We start from the raw sequence: 19,581 nt of genomic DNA, 5'->3' as shown, positions 1-19,581 counted from the left end.
GGCTCCTACCCTGGGGGTCTTGAAGAGGAGGTTGGATGAACACCTTGCTGGGGTCGTTTAACCCCAGTACTCTTTCCTGCCATGGCAGGGGGTCGGACTAGATGATCTACTCAGGTCCCTTCCAACCCTAGAAACTATGAAACTATTTGGAAAAACTTCCATATTAGAAGGGTAGTAAAGCACTGGAACAGATTACCCAGACAGGTTGTGGAATCTCCATCCTTGGAGATTTTTAGGACCCAGCTAGACAATGCCTTGGCTGGGATGAGATAGTTGGGGCTGGTCCTGTTTTGAGCAGGGTGTTGGACTAGATGACCTCCTAAGGTCCTTTCCAACATTAATTTTCTATGATTCTACAATTAACTCCACCTAACAGTATGCATTTAAGTAGCAATATTAGCTAGATAACACAAGCAAAACATTGAGCTATCCATCCTGACTGAATGCAGAGGAAATGTGTGTGCGTAGAGGTCTAGGAAAGAGAAGCTGCTGTCAGTGATTGCTCAGACAAGAAACATAGCAATACTATATTCTTGTAGAAAAGGAAATGAGAAGTGCACTCTTCTCCTGAGTTAAAACACTTGAATGCTGTCTCTATGGCAGAATTCTAATGGCCTCTCTCCTGCTCACATGCTAAATGCCCCAGTGTCTCCTACCCAACAGTTTCAACATTCAGATCCCATTTGAAAATATCTCCAGGGCACGAATGTTGTGTCAATATAAAAATCTATCATACATTGATTATCTGAAGGCAGCCTAGAAATGTAATTGATCAGACTCTAATTTATATGTATTCATTCTCTTATTTAATTCTGAAGAAATCTGTGGGCCTACTTGGACCTTAGCCATTTTCAGGTTGCTTCAAAGTTCAGTATTAGACTCCACACTAATGAAAGAATCTGACTGCAGCATTTACACCCTGGTTTCTGCAGAATACACACAGGTTTTTCTGTTTTGTATTTTAGTGTGTGCATATGCAGTACACATGCACACTGGCATGTGTAATTAGCTGTACTGAGTATACTCTGATCTTTGGCATACTGAGCCAAAATTTGCCAGTCTGTATCACAAATACACACGGTGGCTCCAAGTACCAGCTTTTACATCTGGATCTCAGACTTTCCTATAATTATGTAAAAATAGTGCATCATGTAAAGTGATGAAGCTTTCCATCAACTGTTCATGCTTTAGAAGTATCAGCAAAGGGAGAAGATCTCTGAGAATAGAGGGTTCTTTAATTTAGCAGAAAAAAGCATCAGAAAATGCAGTGCTGGGAGCTGAAGCTATATGAATTCAAACACTAAAGGCTTGCACGCATATAAACATCTAAGGTAATTAGCCTGGAACAACTTGTTGAGGGATGTGGTAGATTCTTCTAACATTTGAAGTCTTTAAATCAAGGATGAATTTTAAGAACGATGAATTGAAGCTGAAACAGGTGCAGAAAAGGGCTACTAGGATGATCAGGGGAATGGACAAGCTATCTTACAAAAGGAGACTAAAAGAGAAAGACTTACCTAGCCTACCAAATTGAAGGTTGTAAAGAGCCATGATTGCTCTTTATAAATATCAGAGAAGGAGAAAAGTTAGTCACCAGACAACACCGGTACAAGATTAAATAATGGCTGTAAAATAAAAGTTTGATAAGTTTATTATTGGGATTATCAAACATAGTCAGCTGCAATAGCAGGGGACTGGACCGTAGGGACAGGCATTGAAAAAGCCTGTGCCTGAATTGATTCAATCTTTGCAGGTTAGTCTAACCTGGCTGAACCGTTTTTCAACCATACGGACAGTCTCTCTGGCCTGAGGAACTTCAGGCACATGCTTACAGTGGCTCAGGCTAGAAGCTGGGGGGATGCTAGAGCGGCCCTGCCTTCCCTACCAGTGCTGATCCGAGTAGCCAGGCCCCTGCAGCCCCAGGCTAGCACTCTGAGGCAAGGCAGGGTGTGCAGTGCATACATCTGTTGACGATACAGAGCTTTTCACTCTCCCTCCCTGCTTCTGTATACTGTCCGCAGCAAACTGACAGGCAAGTAAGCTGGTGTGGGGGGGCTGATAATAGTGTTTATCACCCCTATCTCAGAGTTTATTGCCACATTGAGAAAACAACAGAGAGACATTACCACCTACCTGTTGATTCAGCACAGACCCTGCATTTGGTCTGCTGGCTAATACACAGACACCTTCTCATTTTCTCAGCAAGGCAGAGGAGAGTGGGGAATTTGTGCTTAGCAAAGAGTGATGGGACGGTTGGGGGGGGGGGGGCAGGGGGGAAGCAAACAGCTTTTCCCAAACAGTGTTTCCAAGGAAGGATGTTAAGTTACCTGCTGATCAGCTCCAAAAAGCCTGTCTGCCTTGATCGTCTCCCAACAGCATGTCTGTAGCCAGTATGTGGTCTGGTAGCTAATGTGGGCATGTCTGCATCAGGCAGAGGGACAGGGGGAATAATCCCTGTTTAGCAGGAGGAAGCCAGACAGATGTAGAGGGGAGAGGCCAGCCCCGCTGTGGAGCAGAGAGCCCCACCCAGCATGCTGGGATGAAGGGGGTGTCTGGTTTATCTTAAACCAGCAAGGGGTCTGGTTGCATAAACCAGTTTGAGCCAAATCAGTTACGTCTGATACTACATTCAACCAGGTTTATCTAAAACTGGTTTCAGCCATTTTCAAACTGGTTTATGTGCACTAAGCATCTGTTCTGTTACAGGTTTAAACCAGTTTATGATCACTTGAACTGTTTTATGTGTAATGTCTGTCCCTAGCCTAGGTCAGATTATCATCATAGTGATGATCCCCACTGATAGGTTTGTAGGTGACAGTGCCAACTCACAGGTAGATGGAATGAATTCAACTCAAGAAATCTTTACTAGAGATGACAGAATTTAAAATAAAGTATGTGTATTTTGCCAGGTTCATACATTTACTCCCATGCCTCTCAGAGAATTCCCAAATATCCCTGTTTGGGAATCTCACATCCCACATGTGAAGGCTATCTTTAGAACATCGTGCTGACAGATTTACACATATTAGAAACTAAATAGGCATGGTTGTGATTGCAAAATATTATGCCAAGATTTATTTTTCATATATAATTTCTGATACCTTTTTTCTTTTTTGTTTCATCAATACCCTCTTTAGAGCAAGAGAATTGCCTGTATCTGTAAAGCACCTTGTACATTTATTGATTAAACATGCGATAATAGTACTTAAAAGATGTTTTGCAGGTGCAAGATTTTACAACATCTCAAGGTACCTCAGAGCTTCTTGCTTGGATCAAACATAAATGGTTGGAATGAAACAGAATATACAGCAAGAATTTGTTAGCTCTTTTGCTGCTGTTTTTTTGCTTAAAGTGCAGCTCCATTCCAGAAAAGGGACTCTCTAAAATGGTATCATGGGATATCATATTTATTGTATCTCAATGGCCTCCAGATTAAATTTGCTCTGCTACAGTTTAATGATTTTTTTTTTGCTAACAGCCAGCCCTATAAACACAAGCCAGGTTCTGAAAGTCAAGCTGTGTTTTTTCTGGCTTGTACATTATCAACAGCAATAAAAATTCTTCAAGTTAAATTCTGTCCTTGATTAAATCTATGTAATCCCACTGCTTTTGAATTCTTCTCTTCTGTTACACCTGCAAAGTGCTTCAATAGAGATACATAGGTTTAACTTAGAATAGGATTTGGTTTTGTAACTGGAATTAGTTAGCAATTCTGTTGCTAAGGACTGAACTAGAGTGGAATCCATTAGTTTTATTGAAGTACCAGTGCTAATGAGTTTTTAAAAAAAGTTAAAACTCAGTTTTTGTCACCAAAGCAAGCAGATGCGGTTTTGAATACACACAAGAAACAGATTTGTTGAGTAAGATATTATTTTTATTTTGCTACTTTTATTACTAGAATTGCAATTTTTAATGTTAACATGTAAAGCGTGTGGTGATCATTAGCTTTTCATTAGCCATGGTATTAGCAACACTGTATTTGCAAATACAATTCATTGTTCATGCATGGTTTATGGGTGGGTTGGCCACCTGTTTGTCTCATTTCATACAGATTATGCTGTAAAACACCATGCACAAAAAAGATGAAGGACATAAATTAAAATGATTTTTTAATTGGAGGACAGCACAATACTGGTATTATGTCTCCTAGATGATCTCCAAAGGGAGCCCAAATGCTTGTGGTCTTAATGCTTGCTTTAAAACCTAAAGAGCCATTTTGGCACATTATACTATATCAAGGGTGAAAATTTACTGCTTAGAAACTCTGAGCACTTGCAAGTTGGCAGCAGTAGAGGGTAGGGGGATACAGCATAAAAATTTTGATTATTTAATGTGGAAAAATGATGAGAGTTAGATTAAGGTAAAAACAGAATTCTTTATACACACCTATAAAGTAATAACTAAAAGAGAACCACTTGTTAAAACATATTTCGACTTTCAGAAAACCTTTAAAAAGTATCTTATAAGAACCTATTATGGATACTAAGAGACTGTGCAGTGGGAAAATAAAGTGTGGAAAAAAAATGATCAGTTTTCAGAATGGCAAAAGATTAACACCCTAGCTTACTGTTTTGGAGAGGTGTTGTTTAGCATACTTTTAAGTGTTCTTGAACAGGGGAAGAATGGTAGGTTGGCAAAATCTGCCTATTTCATACTGACCTGTGTGCCATATATTCATCTATTTTGTTTTTAGATTCTGAGGTTTAGCTAGCATTTCAGCTATCTTACCTGCTTTACCAAAGTAAGATTTACAGACCTGTAAATATCAGGGCATGTCTACTCTCCATTTTAAACCAGGCCAAACATTTGCAGTTCATAAGTCTTTCAGTTAGTAATTGCTCTTAATGAACATATTATTGTTTGCAGTTTAGGCATTTTATTCTTTAATCGCTTACTTTGTTCCATCATTTGTTCTTTTGATACTGCTAGCTCTGACAGTGCTCTACTTCTATTACCAGGAAAAATTAGGTCCGGGAAAGGTGTCTGTCTCTCTGGCATCCTTTCTGCTGAAGACTGATGCAAAGGAATCATTTAGCCTAACTACATTGTCCTTATTCTCTTTAACTGTTCCCTGTACTCTCTAATAAGGAGACTTCTGTGAGTTCCTTTGATTCTTTTACAGTCTACATATAAAATGGCCATCAGGTTTGTTGAGTAAAATATTATTTTTATTTTGCTACTTATATTACTAGAATTGGGTAATTTGGAATATACAACTTGGCATGTATATTTAAATGATTCCTTTTGATGTGTATAATCTTACTTTTGCCAATACTAAATAACATCTGCCATCTCAATGCTTCTTCTTCTGGTTTTGCAAGTTAACTGGAAAGTCCTTGAGTTCTGCTCTAAACTTGACTAATCTAAAATCAGTGCATTTGTGCCACTACTTCAATACCAACAGAGAAGAAAGAATGTAATTAGCGCATCACACCACTTTCAGCAGTACCCCGTGTGGATCTAAAGCAGGGGAACCAGCCTTTTTGGCAGGTGTGCCACAAATTAATTAACTGACCTTCCCCACATACCCCTCAAATCCCCTTCCCCTGACCTCTCTGCTTTCTGCTCCCTGTCCCATCTGTTGCTCTTATTTCTACCCCCTTTCCTGTGTTTCCTTCTTGATCCACTGCTCTTCTTTCTGCTCCCTGCCCTATCTGCCACTGTGCTTCCTGCTCCCTCGGGACTACCTCATGCCACACGTAGAGGCTGCCCATGCCACTTGTGGCAGCCATGCCATAGGTTGGCCACCTCAATTTAGATGATCTCCCATCACTTATTAATCTAACTCAGACTTACTTAGATTGTGATATCAAAGGACAGTACTTCTGAGGTGCTCACACAGGGAAAGGGTCATAAGGAACAAGATGAGAAATGCATAGAAATCACTAGTGTGATATGGCTTGAAAAAAGCATGTGGAAAAATAAACTCAAAGTCCTATAAACCACAGCTGAAGAATACAAAATCACTATAAAGCAAAAATCATATAATCACATCTACATTTCCCGAAAAGACTTAACAGTTTGTCATCATGATGAGGTAAATATTATGGATAATGAGCGTAGATGTGTGGATGAAAAATAGGTTAAATGAGTGATTTCGGTTTATGGAGTACCAAGATTATTTTTACAACAGATGAGGCATAATGTCCTCTCCTACTCAAGAGGATAAGCAAAGCTGTGTCAGAGGGTTTAAACTACTGAACAGAGAGGCCAATGGAGAAGGAAGGGAACAAGCTAAAATAGATGGTTGGATGGACAGGAAATATTATTAAACACTGAAATGATAACGTAAGTCCTCAAGGAAAAAGAATGAAGTTATGACAAAACTACAAAAATGCTGCAGGGATAAAAATAAAGTAATACAGCTCTAACTCAGGGAATGCAGAGGTGTTTCTGTGGTACCTGCATGCAAGTGTGACACTGGAAGTAGAAAAGCCAGAACATATACACGCACTGGGGGAATTTTGATATTAAAGCTATAAGTGAGACAAGGTGCAAAAGCACAAATCAACAGGGACTGAATATTAAAGTATAGTCTACAGGAAAGAATAAAAAGGAATGCCACACATTCAGATCAGCTATTGGATAATGAAATGGGGACTATTAATCCTAAAGAAGAGGAATTATAAGTGTGTAGACCTAACACCCTTCAAAGTTAAGTATCTACAATGAGCATTAGCTAAAGCTTTTAAATGGTTCTCCAATGCAGTTCTAAGTAGAGTGTATTGTAATACTCCAGCTTGAAAGAAACAAAGCAAACCCTATCCCTCTGCCCATGGCATCAGCGAAACCTAAGCCACTGGTTCTCATCTGGGTTGCTACAAGAACCAGCCATGGATGCTCTGTCACCAGCACCAATGCCACCACCACATGGTGAAATTGCCCTGCAGGCCTCTGTTCTCAGGAATCACGTCAGGGCTGAACTGGGAAGAAGCTGCAGCTGAAAGGTGTGCCTGACTGTATTGCATTATGCAAGCATGCATGTCTTTCTGATGCAGATTCTTCTCAGTTTGGCTCTGATGTGATGTGCCCCTGAAAACAGGTGTGTGGGACAGTTACACCTGCCCCTTGTGCCTGTGTTTCTGGGACAGCGTGCAGGTTTGGACCAGGAAGGGCTGCAGCAAGAGCACGTGCTCCTGCCACAGCCACCACCCAGTCTGGCTTCACAGGATGCATGTGGGGCAGTTCCAGCTGCCTGTGGTAGCAGTGGCGGTGGGATGAATATAACTGTAGTGATGCAATCAACTGTGAACACAATAATAGAATTCGATTGTTTATATTATAATATAGAGAATACATTTACAGTAGTTTTTTAATGGGGTGCTGCTAAATTGTGAAAAGTTTTGGAGAGATGCCTGGAGTCTAAAAAGGTTGAGAACCGCTGGCATCAACTAACAAGAACTATTCTGAGAAGGAGCAACTTGGTGCACCTAGGTTCTATTCATTCTCAGTATGAATAGTGTTCAGATACAACTGCTCAGGTCTGTGAGTCTCCGTGGGTATGTCTATACTTTGCCCCCAGCTTGTTCAGGAAGAGACTTTCTTGACCACAATACATCTACATGCTCCTGCATACCAAACCTGACAACACAGCCCCTCCAAGGCTGTCCCCAGCACCTCTGGGCTGCTCTTAAGACTTCTGTCTCTAGCATGCTTGAGGGCAGCTGCTTTGTGTTGGGGATCACTGTCCCCTGTAGACCTAACAGACGGCGCCTGCCACTTGCCTAGGGTGTCATCAGCTATAATTGGGGTCTCACATGTGTACGCTTCGCCTGCCATGACTTGATATTAATGGAGTTGGTTCAGATGCCTTCACGTGTAGTCCAATTATGAGTCTCCCTGGCGTCTCGCAAGGTCCTGAGTTTCTGAGGGCTCCACCACCCCTACTCCCTTGCCCGTTCCACTGGGTGGTGGCTAGCTGGCTGGTCTGGCCACGTATCCTTAGTTCCTCCCGGATAATCAACAAAAGAAAGGTCAAAGCAAACATGACAACCGAGATGACTCTTCTGGTCTGTGCAGCTGCTCCAGCTGTCTGCAGCCACCCTCCAACTCAAACTTGACCTTCGAGGGGTCAAGCACCCCTTTGTTGGCTCTCTGAGAGCCCCTTTGTAGGGCTTGACAAGATTCCTTTTTAACCGCTTAAGTTCACTGTTGGACTGTACCCCTATTACAGGGACTGCGGTACACCAAAGTCAATAGTGCCTCTCTATTAGGGTTATTACGGTAACCTTCTCCCCAGCCAGCCCCCCCCCCAAACAAACAGTTCTACTCCCGGCAGGGGGCAGTAAACTGGGGTTTTGCTCTCTGCCAGAGGCTCCCACCAGCGCTCAACCGCTTTCAGCGTTCCCTGCAGTGTGCGCCGGCCGGCCGGCCTGCTCCTCCTCCTCCTCCTCCTCCTCCTCTTTCCGGTTCTGCGTTGCTGCCGCTTTCTGGTCCCGGCCTCTTCTTTATACCGGCGGGGAAATATTGGCCCCTCCCTTCCCAACACACCTGGGTAAGGGGAATTTCTGCCGGGCTCCTTGGGGCTGCGGGCTTGGGCCCGCTGACCCTCTGCTTAGCCGGGGAGCCTTGGAGCCTGCTGGCTCCTTCTCTCTCTCACACTTTGGAATAGCTTTCTTACTGCAGTCATGGGTTTGCACATGTGAGTGAGAAAACGAGTCAATGGGTGGGAACATGATCAGGCACATCCATCTGTGGTCAAGTGGTGTAGACATACGTTTGCTTTTGAAGGGAGTGCTGGATCAGAAAAGGGCTAAAGAGTTCCTTTCTTTCTTGAGTTGTATTCAGTCTGTGGTGGCTGTTCTGAATCTACTTGTTAAGCTTTCTCTGTAAAATCCACTGGACAGAGACTGAATTTATCAGTGGCAAGATCTATCAATATCTTTCTTTGGGAGAGCAAATTGCCTAAAAACCTGAATGTTGATGCTCATCATAGCACATCTTCTTGCCATTATTGTCATTAGTTTTGGCCTGTTTGAAACATTCCCTTTTGGGAGATAGTCACTGAGAAAGTTATAGTGAATCAATTTTGGTGCTACTTATTTTCTTCTAATTGCTTGGAACTTTTTCAATCTAAACTATGTACAGAAAAAGCACTATACTTGTTTCTTTGGCTGATGACCTCTCTACGGAAATTATGTAAATATATCTAAAGTCTTTAAAAGTAGTTTTCCATTTATAGGATTCATTTTTCTTTCTCTTGAGTTTATTACCTTCCCTCAATCTACTAGTTCTTGCTTCATTTGTATCCAGGAATTAGATCTCATAAATTACATGGTCCAGCATATTGCTTCACATCCTTTAACTCTCTTCTTTCTGATTCTATACCTGTAAGTCCCACACCCCATCCAGGAGCCACTTAGTGAACATACACATGTAAGAATGTAGAAAATATTAGTTTTGTTTTGGATTGTCAATGCAGACATATTTTTAAAAAGAGGACTGGCTTTAGTCTTGAATCCAGTCAGTGCTTTACCTGGTTAAGGATTTCAGATCTTGGCCTGTTGTATAGTACAGCCTCTCAACCCATTTCCCGTACTACACTGACCTTTTGTTCATTATTGTTAATTTTTTAATATTTGTCCTTCAACATCCTCCAGAGTTTTTGTTCACACTTCTAAACTTTTCCCTCTTTTTCCCCTTTCTTCTTTTATGTCCATCCTTTCTCTTTTTATTTTCTCTTTTCAATTTGGTTTATTTACTTTTTGTGAGTTTTAGGGCTCTTTTTTTCCTGTAGCAGCAAGCTACCTCATTGAAAATGCACTTGTGGGGCTTTTTTGTTTTGTTTTTGTTTTCATTACATCAATACTCTTCTCTGCAAGGAGAATAAAACTATAAAGCTTATGTTCAACTATTTTAAAAAATATATAAACTATTCACTGGTACTTTTCATATACATAAGGGAAAGAAACCCAGCACTTGAGAATAAAAGCTGCTTGCACTATCAGCATGATGTAAACCAAAATAATCAAACCAAAAAGGAAGCGGAGGTCATAGAGCTGTGAAAACTTTTCAACTCAAGCTGCAGAAACACTCAGAATCATCCTTGATTTGTCTTCCAGCTGTGTCAGCTAACTCAAAAAGTTACATGTATCAGCCAACTCTGCAAAAGTATATTTCTTTTCTCTCCCTCTCCATAGCTGTAAAACTTTATCAACCTACTGTTCACATGGTATTTCAAATCTGACCATCTTATGTTGAGAAAGTTCTATGGAGCATGATATATCTAGATGCAATTCGCATGGTATTTCAACTTCTCCTAAGATTCTTCTAAGGTTGAGGTTGGCAGTCTACAGTCCATGGGCCAGATATGGCTCATGAAATGGTCCAACCCAGCCTGTGAAGGTCCAATCTGGCATGGGGGATTGGTGGCATACAGCTGTGCTGCACTGTCAAGTCCCCTTAGCACTCCTCTCCAGTGAGGTGCCTGCTGCTCCGCTACATCTGTGCTTCTCTGCTGCAGAGAAATTGGGAATCTGCAGCAAAAGAATGAATGCAGGCAGATGGCTGCTCTAGGGTGCAGAGAATTCTGGCCTACAGCCATAGCTCTGGCATGTGCTGGTAACAGGCCGCTGACGTGTATTTACTGGATATGTCTAAAACCACTTTCGCTGCACTCTTAAGAGCATCGCCAAGAAGCATGCCTTGTCCACCTGCTCCTACTTCTGCATATGGAAATAAGGTGGTAAAGCTATGCTGAGAGTGCCCCACACTGCTGCTCTCACAGAGAGCTTAAGATCAGCCAAGGCGGTTGCCCTGGGGGAGCTTCAACACCTCATACCTGAGTTGGCCCCGGCAGAACAGAGTGGGGTTTGGTGCTCAGTGACACTTTCAGGAGCTCTATGGAAACAGTATGAATCCTTCATATATGATCAGGAGGGTGGGTCCAATTCAGCAAAAGTCATTTTTTGCTTTGTGTCAGAAAGGGAGGCTGCATTTACATAAATTCTTTGGTTGGGCTCTTTTACCTTTCTTCTGAGCACTCATGTCTGAACACTACAAACCTTTCAATAATTTCTTGTCTAGAAGTACTGGATGTTGCATTATTATAATAGTACTGAAGGGTCTGGTGAAGTAAAACTTGGATCAGGCTGTGATAGAGGAGGCCAAAGAGTTCAAAGTTTTATTTCATAGCTTTTGATAAGTTATTTAGGCCAATATTTTCCAGTCTGAGATCTAACGGAAAATCTAAGACTTGATTTTCACACCTGCTGACCATGAATGACTTCCATGAAAGTCATATGAGGGAAGCATTCACATAGCACCTCCAAAAAAGCAAGCCCTAGGTCTGTCAGTTGAGCATCCAAAAACTGAAGCATTCAGAATTAATGGAAAAGTTTGAACATTTTTACTTTCACTTTATTTTTTAGAATGCTATCCAATCCCACATACACAATTATTATTCTGTTGCCCACCTACCACCGGATTTTGAAAAGTGCCATTAAAGAGAGGAACATATACTTCTGTGTATTAAACACAAATCTTTTACTGCATGCTTTGCTTGAAAGCTGAAGCATGTATATAGGGTTGCTTACTTTTTGACATGTCTAATAAGCTTTAAAGTGGTAATAACCAATTCAAACTTGTGAGAATGAATATTTGCATAAGCTGTGTGGTGGCTGATCACTTATATTTCTGTATTTTTCTTACCTTGACTGATGGAATGGGTTTCTTGGGAACAAAATGCTTTTTCTTAGGCAGTAAAACAGTCACATTCTGTTGCTTCAGTTTAACCTTCTTCTCTGCTATTATCTTTTTGCGCTGTTCCAGGTATGGTCCAAAACTGGGCAGTTTCTGAAGTAAGAACCAGAAACACGATCATGAGTTTATAAAGCATAGAAATGGGTATTAACAAATACCCACATCGTAACTCTTTGCTGAGTGTTTGCTCACTTGTTATTCAGGAAAACTCCCATTGAAATCAATGACAAAGTCAATATAAAACTTAGTAAGAACCTCAGGATCTGACTTCAAGAAATACTTTCAATATTAAAAATCAGAATACTAAGTAGGAAGAAAATAGCTGAATTTCAGAACAGTATTCAACCATCTCCTATCTTCTGGTAGTATACTTACCCACAAATAAATACCAAGCACAAATTCCAGCTTTGTTTTTACAGGGCATGGAAAGCTATCGTGTAACTTAAAACTTAATCAATATCAGTTTGCTTGAAGAAGCCCCACCATTGTTTATGGTTCAAAGCTTTTGTCACGGGACATGGACCCAGGAGCAGCCGTGATCTCTCCTGGCGCCCCTACCGTGCCAAGTTGCCCGTTCAGCACCCTTGTTCTCGCCCGCCACAACTTTGATGGTTGTATAATATTAATGGGAGGCTGCCTTTACACAACCCCTTGGACCCGGTGCTCTCACCCTTCTGGTCCCTGCTCTATAGGAATAGATTCTGGTGCCCCCCTACCCTATGGGCATCGCGTGGCTCCTTCCACCCCCAATACCATGCCCCAAGCCTCTCAGTTTTTCCGGATGTTATCTCGTCTATGCTCTTTCCTTAGAGGCCCTGTCCGAGGCCTCTACTCGTATGTTCACCCTCACTGGGCTCCTTACTCCCGGGCGTCTACTTGTACGCTTGCCCTCACCGGGCGTCTACTCGGATGCTCGCCCTCACCGGGCTCCCAATTCCTGTGCTTGGCCCCACCGGGGCCTCTCGATGTATGCGCCCTCTCCAGGGGCCTCTTACTGTACATACCCTCTACAGGGGGCTTCCCAATAGACTCGCCCCTTCTGGGGATCCTTAATAAGCTCACCCCCTTCTAGGGCTTCTCGATAGGCTTGCCCTCACCGGGCGTCTCTAATCTTGTGCTTGCCCTCACCGGGCTCTAGTCGTATGCTCGCCCGCATGCTCACCCCCACAGGGGCCTGTTTCATATTCCCTGTGCTCACGTCGCCCGCACTGGGGCTTTGTCTCCCACGCTTCCTGCGGTCGGGGCTCAGGTGGCCATAGCCGTGCCTGGCCCCCTGACCCTCCTCATGGGTCTTACACCCTACTCGGGCTTCTCACGATTGGACTCAGGCAGCCTCAGCCTGACCTGGCCCTTAAGACCCTTTTTGTGGGAATGGGGCAGTGCCCCCCTGAACGTTGTACCCTCACTGGGCCTCTCGCTTGCACGCCCTCCCCAGGGCTCTACTTGCGCTCCCGTCCACACCGGGGTCTATCTCACTCTCTGGCCCCCCCAGCCAGGGCCTTGCTCATGCCTCCTGCACTCCCCGCCCGCACCGGGGCCTTGCTCGCGCCTCCCGCGCTCCCCGCCCGCACCGGGGCCTTGCTCGCGCCTCCCGCACTCCCCGCCCGCACCGGGGCCTTGCTCGCGCCTCCCGCGCTTGGGGCGCAGGCGGCCTCAGCCTTACCTGGCCCCAGACCCCTTTCCTGGGTCTTACGCCCACTGGGCTCATCCCAATAATTGCCCTGCTGGGGCCGGGGTTGGGACACCCCAAAATGCAGCGCTCTCTGCGGTGCCAGGAAACTCCACCACTACTGTGGAGCTCCCCTGAGGCCTCCTCCAACCCCTACAGCCTCTCCGGATCCTCCGGTATTACACACACAACCAAACGGAAAATACAAAGCCATAAGCCAACCGGCTGCAACACAAAATAAGCCTCCTGGTTATAACGTAAACCCTGTGCCACCCTGGCTCTCCTTCATACCTCCCTGTCAGAGTTCTCTCCACCCTGTACCATCATGCAGACGCTCGGGCGGTCAGGCTGCTCTGCCTTGTTCTGTTCTGCAGCAGAGTTCCTGCTGCTCAGGCTGCCAGAGGGGAGTGCCTTCTGGCCTCAGCCTGACTGCTTACAAAGGCCAGGCCCTGCCCCCTTCTGGCCAGCTGTCCAAATTGGTTGCCCCAGCAACCCTCACCTGTGCTGCCCTGAAGATTGGCAGCTGGGCCCTTATTACCATCACCAATAGCGAGCACCCTAGTGCCTGCTACACATCTCCCCCTCCCAAGTTGGAACCTTATTAGGAGCGGGGCGCAGAAGTGCCCTGCGACAGCTTTGTTTCATAACCTTACTTCATAACTGTGAGTTTTACCATTAAAGGAAGTATCTATGGACTTTTTAAAGCATATGTATGCATAGGTTTTGCAATAAAAGTGGGTCTATTCAGACTAATACTAGCAAGTATCAAGTGAACACTACCACATTTTAATTTCTTATTTCTACCTCTGTTCACAGTCCTCACTCTTTTCTAGAACTTTTCCTTTCTGAGCATAATTAGATAAATGCAAGTGGAAGATAGTGCTGAATTCCAAAACACTGCTTCTCAGTCAAGAACATAAAATTGCTAGTTTGAGTTTCAAAAGATTCCTAAACGGCCTCTTACTGACAGAAAAAGGCCCATTTGTCTAAGTGATGGAGGTCTGAGAAATTGTAGTTTACCAAGGTCATCGTGATCTCTGACCTAGCAAGTACTGCTGTGAATTAAAAATGGCTGAAAACATGGACTTATATTTTTGAGGCAGAATGTGCCCCAGGAAAACTAGTTTTTCATTATCTGAAAGCATGTAAATCAAGTGAATAAACAGAATACAGAGCCTAGTCTAAGTGCAATTATACTGCAATAGCGAACATGTAGTCACAGGGGATAAATAGCCTACATTGTTATCTTTAGTATTAATTCATTCTAACAATATCAGTATGTCAAGTATGTCCAACTGGAAACAATGCCATCATAATTAGTTTTAAAGGGACAATGACAATATGAATTTTGAACATTAATTGGAAAAAAAGTATTCCAGTCTCTGATAAAGTAACAAGTACCATGCTCTGAATATATATATATTTAAATCCTTTATTTTTTAAACAATGATTATTCTGCTCCTCTGCTGATTTTCTTAAGTAAAAATTAATCACCAGTAATCATCATCATACAGGATATCCAACCTTAGGGCTTCAGCTTCTTATTACAAGAAAGGGTGGAGCCCTCTTAATTGTTAGATTTTTTTTGGCATTCTAGTCCTGCTAACTGGCAGCAGGATACACATTTGTTTTTTCTTCCACTAGAACCTTCTCAGTTCCCAGATGTGCTAGAATCAAGGGCTCTCTTAAGGATCCATACTATTTACATTGCAAATATAAAAGCTCCAGAATTCATATCATGACCATATTGAGAATGGCTTCAGAGCAAAAGAATCTTACAGAGGGAGGCAAGAGAAGATGGGCAGAACAGTGTAAAATCTGTGAAATCCTCAAAGAAGCAGATTAAAGGCAAATCAAATTCCTTTTCTTTACATAAGTTGTACACAAAGGATTCCCATTCCTAGAGAATAAAAGGTTCAAAGAATGTCTCACAACAAATTTGTAAGAAATGTTTCAAGCAGCAGTAAGAAGAGCAGTATCACATACTAAAATGATATAAGGCCTGTGTAAAAAGGAAGCATTGTGAACAAATAATATTGAAGAAGGAAAAATTTGCATAATTCCCTTCTAAACAATAGGCTCTAAAGCTCAGACAGAGAACCCTTCTTCTATGGAATCAGTATGTAGCTGTCAGTAAATCTAAAAGGCCCTAGGCCAAGGGTGGATAAAATACAGCCCGTGGGCAGGATCTGGCTCACCAAGTGATTCCATCTGGCCTGAAGTGGGTCCCTTGGTCCCACCTGGCTCAGATGCGGGGGACAGCCCCAGGCCGTGCCATGTGGCCAGTCCTGGCACCCTGGGCACACAGGTGCTGCTGAGAATAGCCTGACCTATCTCCCCACTACCTCCTGGGAGTAGGTGTGTGCCCCGCCACTACTGACCCCTGGCCCTGCTGACCAGGCACCCTGGTCCAGTCTACCCCACACCCACCACTAGGGGTGCTGGATTGAGTGGGTGGGTGGGGTCTCCATGGAGACTGGACAAGGACCCCTGCAGGCAGGGTGCACTTGGCTAGGTGGATGGGATGGGGCCACAGGTGGGCATGGAGTGGTGTCCAGAAGCAGCACGGGGGGGAGGGCTGGGCCCAGGATAATGAGGTGGTGACAGTGCAGGGCTGAGGCCTGGGGCAGGATCATGGTCTGCTCCCCATTTGTGTCTGTGGCAGGTGCTGGTACCCTGCTCTGCAGTTCCCTGTGGAACCAGCACCAGTCACAGGGACATGCATGGAGTGGATCGCAGCTGTGATAAATTGGCATTTCCCTGGTGTAATAGTAAGAGTTTTGTTAATAGCAAGAGTTCTGCACACTGATTCCAAAGTAGGCCGGTGAAGCGGCACGTAGCCTCCTGCTCTGTAAGCGTGACCGAACCATGAACCTAGATAGCAGAAAGTTGTAATACACTCGAATGTGGTAAACACCAGGTGTGTTGGATCACGACTCATCCCCAAATTGCTTGCTGGAGATAACCAAATTCTTAGCTCGAGATAAGGATGTTTACTCCAGACTATATAAGCTGTACATTCTTAAGTTACGAGGGGTTCCTCAGCTCTGGCAAGAGTTCCAACTTGCGTGGAGCCCCGGCGCAGGCTATCGCACCCCCGGGATCGGGACACTGTGGGGCAAGGGAAACGATGTGGGGTGGCAGCTGCCACTGAAGGCCAATGTGAGGTGACTATCCTCTCTGCTCTGTTCTATTGCCTGCCTCTGTGAATATCCTTAAATAAATCTTTGCAAGGGTGAAAACAACCGTGAGTACATCTGTCCCAGGGAGCAGCCGAGGGGAAAATCCCAGGGAGCCTGGGAGGAACCCGGGGAGCAGGAACAGGGCAAAAAGAAAAAAGGAAGGAAAGAAAAACAAATAGAAAAGTTCTTACTTTCAGGGAGCAGTGCAGCGAAACCAGAAGTGGTGGCGAGACCCAAGCGGCACGTTAGCCGTGTATTTACAAAATTATGGCCAGCTGAGAGCCATGGCAGGAGGAGCCAGTTGGGGGCTTTAAAAGCAGTGGAAAGCAGCCACAAGGGGGAGAGAGGAAGTGGAGCACTGGAGAAAGAAGCACTCTCCAAGTCCCTTCGGAGCAAAGGAGTGTGGGGGCTTGCAGCTGGCAGCCCCGGTGGTGAGAGCAGGATCCCGCAGGAGAAGACCATCAACATCAGCAAGGATGGAGATGAGGAAGCAAGGTCAAGGTGCGGAGGCTGAGAAGGGTGGGGGAACTCTGAGACCTGGAGGAGCCCTCAGAAGATACGAAGAGGTGACAGGCTCCAGGTCACCCAACCAGATGGGATTACAAAGGATGCAGGTGGTCCTGAAGCAGAGCTGTGGGGGAGACGTGTCAAGGGGACCCACCAGGAACACAGTAGGCTGACCCCAGGCCAAGATTAGGCTGGTTGAGGCTTAAGAGCCGGCAACTGGGCCAACAGAGTGGGAGATAGGTACAGTCATAGAAGGGGCAACGGACGGCCCTTAGGATCTGGTGTTACTGCCAGTGGTTTAATTTGTGTTTTGTTCTGTTACCCACTGTTGGAGGGGAGGTGAGCTGTATAGCACTGACGGGGAGTAGCTGGGTCAGAGCAAGCAGCTGGTAGGTGGGGAAGAGCTAGCTGAATTACTAAAGCCGACCGGGCAGAGGGTCCCAGGCCCCAACGATCAGAGGGACGGGGCCAACAACCATCAAGATCCATCAAGGTGTCGTGTAAGGGTGAGGTAGAGGGGAGGAGGAGCCTCACAGAAGACCAACATCCTGTGGATCCCGGAATGAGGAGCTGCGATAGTCAATCCCCACCACTGTGGTAAGATCAAGTCATGGCGGGCAAGACTGGAGAGAGGTGATTCGGGTTGACAACATCAACTCACTGAGACCACAGGGATGGACGGGCAGACAACTTCGAGCCTCCGGGGGAGCAGAGCACGAGACCGGATGTTCGAAACCGGTGGGTACAATGTCCTTTGTTCAAGCGCGGGGAATCTTCTGAATCCAGTAAATCATCCTAAGACATGTGGGTCACCCCCCACCCCCCACCACTGTACCAGGTGGTGCAAATAGCTGTGTCAGGATACTGAGGCTAAGTCAGCACTCCCCACCACCCTCTGGCTCCCAAGAGCTTACCAAAACTCTTTAAGTGATCCCAAAACCAAAATAATTGCCCACCCCTGCCCTAAGTGCATTGAAAGTGTCACACATGCAAATAATGGTTTTTTTTTCTTGTAGGATCATGAAGTTGTATCAGCTATAAAAAGTGTAGGGTTTGAGCTATATGCCTTTTGTATCTGTATCAAGACACATTTCCCACTGCATAAAGTTCATGCAGTTGTGATATTAATGCTAAAAGACAGATGACAACAAAACATTTCTAGGAAGAGTTCTGACTTCTTCCTTGACTGGATGGGGGCTGAATTCAGTGATTTTCAGAGCATCCTGTAAGGATCATTTATTTTTGTAGATTTTTACTGAAGTGGCTGGGTTGGGGATCATTGTTTGTTGTTCTGATGATACAGGCTGGTATTTGAAATTTAGCTGATTAAATTAGGTAATCTTTAGGAAGGATAGGCAAAAAAACTGCAGAACGTTCTGCCTTTGCATATTCTTTGCACACATTTTTAGGACTTGAAGGCAGGAAGTCCTAAACATACCTTTTGTTGAAAAGTATGAAAAAGTCCGTATTCCCCATGTAGTGGGTTAATTCAATAAATATCTCATCAAATATTTAACATGGAAAATTTCAAATTTACATCTTAAATCAGTGCTGTGCAATCTTCCGGCCTCATGGGCTGGCTGGCTGGTGCAAGGCTTGCCCACAGGCTGGATCCCACATGGGTCTGGTCTGCAGGTGTGATCTGGAGTGCCAGCCTGATCCCATATGGCTGGATCTGCTTATGGAATGACCCTCTGTGCTGGCATGATCTACTATGCAGGGCCACATCATTTGGTTATCTATGGGTCCAGAAATTTGGCAACAGGGGAGCAGCAATTAACATTGCCACTGCATTGGGTAGACCCATGGCCCAGATGACATGACATGATGGGCTGAAGGTTGAGCACCATGGTCTTAAATAGTAGGCCTGTGCTAAGTAGCTAGTATTCGCTTTGGATTTGGCCAATTTCAGGGACAGTGCTTTGACTCACTGATTCGAATCACTGTCCCGAATCAATTTGGCAGAATCTTATTCGGAGATACAGATGCTGCCCCGACCTGCTCTCCCAGCCAAGCAATGGCTGCCCTGTCTGTCCCAGTTCCTGGCACTTTGAAAAAAAAAAACCCTGACTCACCAGGTGCTGCCAGGTGGGAGGGCGATCCTTGCTGCCTCCCACTGCCCCATGCAGCATGGAGGCTCTGCACAAGCCCCCTGACCCCCGCCTGCTCCCCCAGCCCCCGCCATGGTTGCCTCGCTTGCCCCGGCTCTGGCCCTTTAAGAAAAAGCCTCTACTCACTGGATGCTGCTTAGCAGGGGCCTCTGTCATGAGCCCCGTGAAGCCCTGAGGCCACTGCAGAAGCCAGTAAGCCAGGGGCTTTTCTTGTTTTTTTTCTCTTAAAGGGCCAGAGCTGGGGTGGGCAGCCATGGGGGAACTGGGGGAGTAGGGTCGGGAGGCTTGTGGCAGAGCCCCCCATGCAGGATGGGGCAGTGAGGGGCAGCACGGATCGCTCCCCCCACCTGGCAGCACCCAGTGAGTAGGGGCTTTTTTTAAAGGGCCAGGAGCTGGGGTGGGTGGGGCAGCC

The 19,581-nt window shown here is 44.9% G+C and overlaps 1 protein-coding gene across 1 annotated transcript in view; it reads right to left on the bottom strand.

The window, feature by feature from the left end:
• The window catches only part of DPYD (dihydropyrimidine dehydrogenase), a 672,292-nt gene that overhangs the window by 12,962 nt on the left and 639,749 nt on the right, over positions 1 to 19,581 (bottom strand). Inside the window, exon 21 of the mRNA XM_019531048.1 lies at positions 11,650 to 11,793. Within this exon, the coding sequence (XP_019386593.1) occupies positions 11,650 to 11,793 (144 nt within the window). The remainder of the gene's footprint in view (positions 1 to 11,649; positions 11,794 to 19,581) is intronic.

Source organism: Crocodylus porosus, unplaced genomic scaffold (genome assembly GCF_001723895.1).
Source record: "Crocodylus porosus isolate Cpor-Errol unplaced genomic scaffold, CroPor_comp1, whole genome shotgun sequence".
NCBI classification, from domain to species: Eukaryota; Metazoa; Chordata; order Crocodylia; family Crocodylidae; genus Crocodylus; species Crocodylus porosus.
The sequence above is the reverse complement of the archived record's forward strand: the minus strand, read 5'-3'. Positions and strand labels throughout refer to the sequence as shown.